The sequence below is a fragment of the Gopherus evgoodei genome, unplaced genomic scaffold, assembly GCF_007399415.2.
Source record: "Gopherus evgoodei ecotype Sinaloan lineage unplaced genomic scaffold, rGopEvg1_v1.p scaffold_34_arrow_ctg1, whole genome shotgun sequence".
NCBI lineage: Eukaryota > Metazoa > Chordata > Testudines > Testudinidae > Gopherus > Gopherus evgoodei.
In genome coordinates, this window is record NW_022060016.1 from 712,456 (window position 1) to 721,810 (window position 9,355).

General features: G+C 53.4%; 1 protein-coding gene across 1 annotated transcript; it reads right to left on the minus strand.

Moving 5' to 3' along the window:
• Positions 1-3,454: 3,454 nt before the first annotated feature.
• Positions 3,455-6,766, minus strand: GGN (gametogenetin). Its single transcript, XM_030544396.1, has 2 exons — positions 4,422-6,766; positions 3,455-3,584 (listed from the first exon to the last, which is right to left on the minus strand). Exons 1-2 carry the CDS (start codon positions 6,764-6,766, stop codon positions 3,455-3,457), a joined length of 2,475 nt encoding a protein of 824 aa, XP_030400256.1.
• Between the last annotated feature and the right edge of the window lie 2,589 nt (positions 6,767-9,355).

Consider the following 9,355-nt stretch of genomic DNA (forward strand, 5'->3'; position numbering starts at 1 on the left):
TCACAATAGCCCCGGATAAAATTCAACGACAGGCGCCTTATTTTTATCTGGGCATGCGCATTACTAACTCTATTGTGCGACCTCAGAAATTAACTATTAATCTTACTGCTCGCAATTTACATGACGTCCAACGCCTGGTCGGAGACCTACAGTGGGTCCGTGGGCTTTGTGGCATTTCTAATGAGGACCTTGCTCCTCTTCTTCAACTTCTCAAAGGAGGCCGTGATCCAGCTGAACCTCGCTCCTTGCAACCACAACATGAAGTTGCCCTTCGCACTATTGCCAGTAAGGTCACGCTTCGGTATTCCGGCCGTGTTCTCCCGGGTTCACCTGTATCCCTAGCAATTCTTTCTAGAGATACCTCCCTGGAGGCGCTACTTTTTCAATGGCTCCCGGATTTACCTGATCCTCTCGTCGGACTTGAATGGATTTTTCCATCTTCTCAATTTTCCAAAACAGTTACCACTCGATTGGAAGCCATTGCATCACTTATTGTGACAGCCCGTTCCCGTACTGTTGCAATTACGGGCGCTGACCCTGATGTTATTTATGTGCCTTTTAATGCTTTGTTACTTTCCCACATTCTTGCTAATGATGTTTCTTTTGCTGTTGCTTTGTTATGTTATACTGGTCGTCTTACCAATCATTATCCCTCTCATCGCCTTTTGTCAGTAACAATTCCCTTAGAAAAGGTGGTCATGCGACAATCTTCCCCTGTGCAAGGACTTACTGTATTTACTGATGCCAGTGGCAAGATGGCCCGCGCCGGCCTTCTGTGGCATACGGCCGGTGCTTGGCATCACGAGCTGGTCGTAGCTGAGGGATCTCTCCAAGTTTTGGAATTTCAAGCCATTATTCGTGCCTTTGTCAAGTGGCCCACCACCCCTCTTAATATTGTTAGTGATTCTCTTTATGCTGTGGGTGTGACATGTCGCTTGGAACGTTCTCTTCTGAGACAAGTGTCTAATTCTGTGCTGTGGCAAGCCCTTTTGCGACTTTGGCATTTACTTGATGCCCGTTCCTGCCCCTATTTTATTACTCATATTCGCAGTCATTCTGGTATTGTTGATGGTCTTGCCCAGGGCAACGCCATCGTTGACCAATTGGTTGGTTCAGTTCATGTCCCTGACTCCTTTGCTCAGGCTCGCCTTTCGCACGATTTTTTCCACCAATCTGCCCGTGCCTTAGCCCGACAGTTTAAGCTCCCTTTGGCTACCACTCGTGCCCTTGTGGCCTCATGTCCTAGTTGTCAACAGCATGTTGTACCCCCTTCCCTTGCCTCTGGTGTTAACCCTCGTGGTTTGTCCTCCTTACAAATTTGGCAAACAGATATTACCCTTTTTCCTGAGTTTGGCTCCCTTAAATATATTCACGTCACGGTGGACACCTTTTCAGGACTTTTGTGGGCTACAGCGTTAGCCAGTACTGGTTCTCGGGATGTTATTAAACATTGGCAGGTCTGCTTTGCTGTTATGGGCATTCCTGCTTCCATAAAAACGGACAATGGCGCTGGATATATTTCTCGTCGTAGAGCTCGCTTTCTTTCCTTATGGGGAATTTCTCATGTTACCGGTGTCCCTGGCAATTCCACCGGCCAAGCTATTGTGGAACGCTCTCATGCCTCATTAAAGCTTCTTTTGTTAAAACAAAAAGGGAGAGTTGCCCCCGATGCTGATCCATTGTCCCGTACGCCCCATGCTCGCCTTTCAAAGGCTCTATATGTGCTTAATTGGTTACAGGTAGGAACCCATAATGTCCCACCAGTTACGCGACATATCGCTGGTGCTATGGGCCAAGATTGCCAATTGCCCCGCCGACAGGTCCGATGGTTTAATTATACAGATCAAAAGTGGCAAGGTCCTGTGGATTTATTAACATGGGGAAGGGGCTATGCCTGTGTTTCTACTACTACAGGTCCCAGATGGATCCCCGCGAAGTGGGTTCGACCGTGGCTCACCCAGCGACGTGATAAGCAACCACACGATCCCGATATAGAAGCGGCCAACGACGATACCATCCCGGATCTACACTTCCTCTTTCCTGACTTTAATTAGAAACTTGTAATTATTAGTTAAGTTGTAAGATGCAGATAGTATACGTTGTGCAGTTTTGTAAAATCGAGCAACTATTGATTATAGAATAATGTGTATAACCTTACCCAGGGATAGAATCCTCCCTGGGATTGGCTTAATAGTTTTGGTTAACCAACTTGGTTTACTTCACTATTACACGCTAAATTGTATCTATTAATGATTGTATTGCTTTTCTTGTTTTGCTCCTTGTTTTGTTTATATATTATGACAAAGTCTTATGCGCATTGCCACGGCCTTGTTTGAAAAGAAAGGGGGAGGTGTGGGGACTTATCCTCCCTACACTGATCTAGGTGGATGGGGTGCGGCGCTGGACCGGGGTTGTGTCCGGGCTCTTCGCGTGGAGCCGCCGCCTCCTCGCTGCCCCCTTGCTTCCCCCCGGGCCAGTCTCTCTGCTGCCGCCGTCCGGGAGAGGAGGTGAGCGGCTCGGGCCGCGGCCCCCGCTCCTCGCTCCCTCTCATGCACTCGGACGCCGGGCGCTGCTGGGGCCCCGGCCGGGCAGCGCGGGGAGCCCAGGCGGCCGGGCTCGGCGCCGCTCCCGCTCTGATCTCGGGTATGTGTGGGTCTCTGCGCGGGGCGCTCCGCAGGCAGAGGTGGGCGGCAGCTGTCACACGTGAGTGCCCGTTGCCTCCTCAGCTGGAGTCCTGTGGCTATGGCTGGGGGGGCTGGTCCGAGCCGCTTGTTTTCTGTGTTTCACACAGAGCGATTGGTTCAGGAGAAGAGAGGGGAAGAGGCTGTAGATCCTTCTTTGTGTGGTCGGGGATTGCGTTGTTGCGGTTGGCCAATTGCGTGATTAGAGGCATGGTAAGCGCGTGATTTTTCTTTTTGTCCAATTAGATTGCTAGCATGTATGATGTTAGCCCGCATGATTGGTTCTTATGTAACCAGACTTAACTATATAAGGGGGTAGTGGAAAAGAATAAAGGAGATTCCTGACTTGTTTGCAGCTGTGTTGACTGTGTGAATTTTCTTCGCTCCGCATGAGATACCACAATGGCATGGGCTGTATCCCCCATGTCCTCTCCCGCTGCCCCCCAGGGCCTCTGTGTCCAGCCCTTCCCCTTCCTTGTTCTCCCCTCACCAGGGTTTCTGTGTCATCATCCTCCCTGACATGGCATCATAAGGGGTGAGAATTGCCAGGGGGCTGTTTCCACCCACTTTAAGACCCCTTTATGTGGCCCAGCGGGGCCACTGTAGCTGAGAATCAGGCCAGCTGTCTCTGGGCTAGGAAAGTCACGTGAGGAGGAAATCACCCAAGAATTGTCCAGCCTGCTGCTGCTGCTCCCACGCAGATGGGCGTGTGAATGAAGCCAATCCACAGAGCTGGCCCAATGCGGTTTATTGACGGGAAAACTGGGGGATTCTCAGTCGTCGTCTCCTGTCTGCTGCTCGTATGAATCCAGGACGAACCTGGTGCCGGCAACCAGCGATCCAGCCAGGATGGCAGTGGAGACCCAGGGCGGTTCAGCCAGGTGGTTGGCGGAGGGATTCAGCCTGCATTGAAGGGTTAAATGAGAGAATAGGCAGGGGCAGTAGTTTGGGTAGGTCGGGAACTCAGTCATCGCTGGTCTGTCCCCAGGCACACACCCCCCACCCCCCAGTTCCACCACCTCTGGCAGTTTTTTCCATTCAGGGCAATGTTGGCAACCACACATTTTTGCCAGTGGAGCTGCCTCTCCAGCAGGATGGTTTGCCAGTCAAGCTCTATTGGCAAAGCTTTCCTGGTGCAGGCCTGGTCCCGCTCCCCATCAAGCCGGGGTGGTATCGCCAGGATCAGAGTGCTAGAGACAGGCCAGACAAGATTTCTGCTCCCCAGCTATCGGGGGGCTGCTTGGCCGGCTAGGCCATTGTACAGCAGTCCAGGCTGCTTCTCTGCGAGCGTGTGGCTTGAAGGGATTGCTAACGGGCTAGTGAGCCTTAGAACGTAAGAACGGCCATACTGGGGCAGACCAATGGTCCAGCTAGCCCCGCATCCCGTCTCTGACAGCAGCCAGTGCCAGAACTGTAGGGGACTGGCTCCCTGACCATCCTCCTGCTCAACTCCAGCCAAGCTCCATGGTGGCTGAAAACCAGAGCTATCTCAGTGTGTGAAATTATTTACCTGGGATTTTCAGCCATGACCCCCCTGGGCTGGATCTGAACAGGCGACCTAGAGGTTATGGGTTCCCCAGTCTCCAAGGCCCAGATCCTCAGGTATATAGGCACCTACCTCCCATTGGCTTTGAGGATGTGGGCCCGGGTCACTGACTCTCCTCCTTATGGAGGCAGGGCTGGGAGCAGCCGGCTCCGAGCACTGAGGGTGTCTGGGATCCAGACCTCACGCCCACTCACCACGCAGAGATGTTCCTGGGCAGCTTCCTCTGATCCTGGTGCTTGCAGTAACACTTCCTGGGGCATGAATCCATGATCTGGAACGGCGGCCAGTGGCGAGTGGACACCTGGGGCTTGTTGTGCGAGCCATCTGGACCCTGCTCTGAGGCTGCGTCCTGGCAGGGCTCAGCTGGGGCAACCTGTGGCTCCGGGGTTTCCCGACCCTGCCTCTGCAATTTGATCTTCTGCGCTTTGGCCCTTGGCTGTCCGTGGGCCTTGAGCTTCTCCTGCGGCTTCTGGACGGGGCTAGCTGCCACCTTGGGCTGCCACATAGACCGGGGATGCAGCTTAGTTATGGCCTGTTTCCTTGCCTTTGGCCTGACATGGCCTGGCGCCCCTTTGGAGGCGCTGCTCTGCTCCAGTGCTGCCTGGCGCTGAGCTCCCATGGGGCAGGAGGAGCGGGGAGCCACTGGGCACTTCTGCACCAGAGGGGCAGGAGTGGGAGGAATGGCCTCCTGCCCAGGCAGGGCCATGAGCTGGTCCTCTCCTTTGCCAGGCTGGACTGTACTGGCGGCTACAGCCCCTCCCGAAGGCAAGGCAGGTGATTCTGGCGTGGGTAGACCAGGAGCCCTCACTGGTGGATTTGCCTCTTGGGACGGTGTCTCTGGCTTCCGCTGCTGGGTCGTTCCAGCTTGTATTAGCTGCTCCGGCTCCACCATGAAGGCAGGGCTAAGTTGAGGGGGTTCTCCAGGAGGTTCTCCGTTGGGACCCACGTCCTTCCTAGTGTCGTCAGCCAGCCAGGCCCTGATGGGCTGCGGGTGGCCCTCGTCCTGCCTCAGCTCATCAAGCTTGGGGCCATTGCCCAAGAAGGACGCCAGCCGAGACACGTCTGATCCGAACCTGGGGCTATTTCTGCTCTGGCCTTTGCGCCGCTGTGGGTACGGGGTGGGCACTCTGGGCTTTTGACCCTCCAGGCTCCTGAAGTTGAAGGAGGTGAGGTCATCCAGGATCTTGACCAGATGCAGCTGCTGCTTGGCCTGGCTCTGGGGCTGGGTGGCGGGTGAGGCCTGCTCCTTAGTGCCCATTTTCTGGAACTGCTCCAAAAAGGCCTGGGTCAAGGAGCTGAGATCCTCCTGATCTCTCCTCTCCAGCCCCTTGACCGACGGCAGCTTCTCAGCCACCTTGGGTGACCCAGAGACACTGGATGGGGCCTTCTTCTGGGGACACTGCTTCAGGGCGTCGGCATAGGAGATGCCGGAGGAGATCAGGCCGGCCCGGTGCTTTATCGCCTTGACACTAGGCGGCCGCTGCCCAGGCTGGATGGTGACCTTGTACAGGAAGCTCAGGCCATGTTCCAGCAGGGCCTGCACCCCCTCTGCGTTCACCCCATCCTCTTCACTCCCCGGGGGCTCCTTTGCTCTGCTGCCCTGGGTCGTGGCCTGGCCGGTGGGCGATTGGCAGGGACTGGCAGGTGCCTTTGAGTCACCATGGCTGCCAGGGGAGCCTTCCTCATGAGGCGGGGGCTGTTTCTTCCCTCCTGACATAGCCGGGGGCTTTGGGAGAGCTGTCCTGGTCGGGTTCCTTTCTGTCGCATCTTTTGGCCCACCCTGGTCACTGGGGTTTGGAGCATCCGAACGGGCGGGGTTGTCCAGAACTGAACTCTGTGTCTGTGTCTTGGTCAGGGCCGGCTGGCTGCAGCTGTCTGGTCCCGACGTGCCCTTGGGCATGCCGATCCCCTGCGCCCGCTCCAGCAGCACTGGGGCAGCGGCACTCTTGCCTAGAAGGTCGCCCTGGCCTCCTTGCTTCATGATGGAAACGATCTCCCCTTTGCTCTTCCCCTTGGGCGCTGGCTTTTTGGACCTCAGCAAGTCTTGCTCGGGGGGCAGGTTTTGAGACCTGGATGTCACCTTCTGGCCCTTAGGTTCCCCTTGGTGGGTGCCTGGGATGTCCAGCGCCGGGCTCGGCTCTGTGGCCAAGCTGGCATTGCCACTTAGGCAGCTCAATCCGGTTTCCTCTGCCTTCCCTCGCCCCAATTCCTGAGCGGAGTCATTGTCTCCAAGGTCTGGATGTCTGCTGAGGCTGCTGGAATTCTGAACCCACACAGAAGGCAGCTTGGGCTTGGAGCAATTCTTGCAGATCTCTGAGGAAGCCGCCTGCTTTTCTCTTCTCCCCGGCTCTCTGTTGAGTGGCTGGGAAGGCTCTTTCGCTGCCAAGGTTTCAGGAGGAGGCGGGAGGGCTCCCGATTCGCTCCCGGCCCCGCTCGGCGTGCCAGCCAAGCACCCGTCATCCGCTCCTGGCTTGCCTTTCTTGTCTTTGCCCTGCGCGGGGTCTACGTCTTGGGATGCTTCCGACTGCACGTTGCCCATTTTCAGGGTTCATCCTGTTAGCAGGAGAAGAGAGAATGACAGCGCCGCCTAGCAGATGAAGACTCGGGAGGTGTGCAGTCGAGTCTCACCTCTGCCACTGGCCTGTCGAGTGACCTTGCCTAAGTACTGTAGATTCTCCTCTCCAGGTTTCTGCTTCCCCTCCCTGCCCTTGTCTAGTTAGATTATTAACTCCTGATCTAATGGGTCCCTTCTGGCCATAAGCTCTGTGAAGCTTGTGGGCAGAGACTGTCTCTTCCTAGCACAATTGGGCTCGGAGGGCTGGTTATTTATCTGTCTACCAAAGGTACTTATATGAGCCCTGTCCCACTGTATCTGAGCTCCTTGCCATCTTTAATGGATTTAGCCTCACAACAGCCCATTGTATAGATGGGGAAACTGAGGCACACCATTGCTAAGACCCAGATCCTCACAGGGATTTCAGTTCAGTAGGAGTTAAGGCCCCTAAATCTGTGATAGAGCAGAGACAAACTCAGGTCTCCCAAGTCCCAGGCTCTCACTCTAATGCTTGGGCAACCCTTCTTCTCTTGGGCGGAGCAGATATGCCCTTCTGGAATATACACAAGAATTTCAGTGCTAGTAGAAAACCGTTCCAGCTGAGCACCTCAAACAGAAAGAAGGGGCACATTTTTAACAGGAAAGGCAATTCACCAGTGGAACAACCTACCAAGGGTTAAGGCGGATTCTCCATCTCTGGCCATTTTGAAATCAAGACTGGCTGTTTTTCTACAGGATCAGCTCTAGTTCAAAGAGGAATTAATCCAGGGCAGTCCTATGCCCTGGGCTATGCAGGAGGTCTGATTCCTGGCCTTAGACACTATAAACAGTAATGAATTATGCCACCCAGGTCACAACAGCCACCTCCAGTTTAAGAGGGGGGAAATGGGGTGCACCAACTTGCTCAAGAGAAGAGAGTAAAACAGTCACCCAGGTACTATGAGACAGTAGGAAGGTTAGACAGAAGTGGGGCAGGATCCGAAGCCTATTCAAATCCAGGGGAAGCTTTCCATTGACCTCAGTGGCAGAGTCACAATCCCCAGCGTTGCTCATTTTGCCTTATTTCAAAGGCAGATTTTTAAACTAACTCCCTTTAGCAAAGGGGATTCCTGTTATTCTTATTAGGTATATTACGGTAGCTCTTGGGAGCCCCAGGCATGGACCAGGACCCATTGGCTACTAGGTGTATTATGGTAGCACCAAGGAGCCCCAGGCATGTACCGGAACCCCACTGCGCTAAGTGCTGTACAAATACACCATAAAAAGACGTTCCCTGCCCCACAAAGAATTTACAGATGGGGCTCCACCCCTGGTTTGGGGTCCAAGGGATATTTTACAAAGAGAAACTTTTTAGAGTCAATGTGGGGTTAAAAAAAGAAAGTTCGATTCTACCCTAAATTACACTGGTGTCACTCAGGAGTGACTATACTGCAGCCAAGTTACACTGGTCTAAACCCAGCGTAAGGGAAACGATAATCAAGCCCCATATAGAATCATCACAGGAGCTGGTGAAAGATAGGGAGGCAGTGTTGCCTAGTGGATAGAACCCTGCCCTGGGAGTCAGGACACCTGGGTTTTATCCCCAGCTCTGGCTTTCCTGGATGCCCTGGGGCAAGTTACGTTCCCTCTCTTGTGCTTCAGTTTCCCCATCTGTAAAATGGGATGAGCGTTTTAGGGACAGCGAGTGTTTTTGTACAGCACTTTGAGCTCTCCCGACGATATAAGCTAGGGATTGTTATGGGCGATTAACACCCTAGATTGTTCCAAATTAAAAATCTAATTTCTTCCCCCACCTCCAATTCTCACCTTTCTTCAAGCCATGTGTTTTTTAACCCGAGGAGGAGGTGGTGGTTTGTCTGTTGTTTGCATTTCTCTTTGCTTGGTAGAGACTTTGTGTCTCAGGGCTCTCCACGAGGGGGCTGCTGAGCTGCATTGCCAATGGGGGGAGGAAGGTTACTTGTTTACAGAAAAGTTTGGTGATTAAAATTAAATGTGGCAACAGTTAGGCTGCTGGCGTGCCGGGACCACCAGTCGTCACCCAGACCCCTGTGGTCTTTTCCTTGTACTCCTCTGTCTGTCTCCACCCGCTGTCTCTTGTCTTAAACTTACACTGAGAGCCCTTTGGGGGCAAAGCCCATGTGTGTGTTGTGTGTTTGTTCAGTGCCAGAGATTCCTAGGCACAACAGTGATACAAATAAACAATAATATAATGGAAACAATTTCTGCTGAGGCTTAGGTTTTGAAAAGCTGGTTTTTAACCAACCCCTCCACCCCTCATGTTAACCCATATTTGACCTTTTAAATATTAATCTGAATTATTATGAATTTATTGACTCCTATTATGTGTATGCTAGCCCAACAGAGATGGGGAACCCACTGGGACAGGCGCTACAGGGTAAGAGACAGTCCCTGCCCCCCATGAACTTACAAGCTAAAGAGACAAAGGCTGGGAGGGGAAACTGAGGCACAGAGAGGTGAGGACATGTTGCAGGGCACCCAGCATGTCAGTGACAGAGCTGGGAATAGAACCCAGGAGTCCTGAGTCACTGAACGCTAATTATTATTGGATCATTC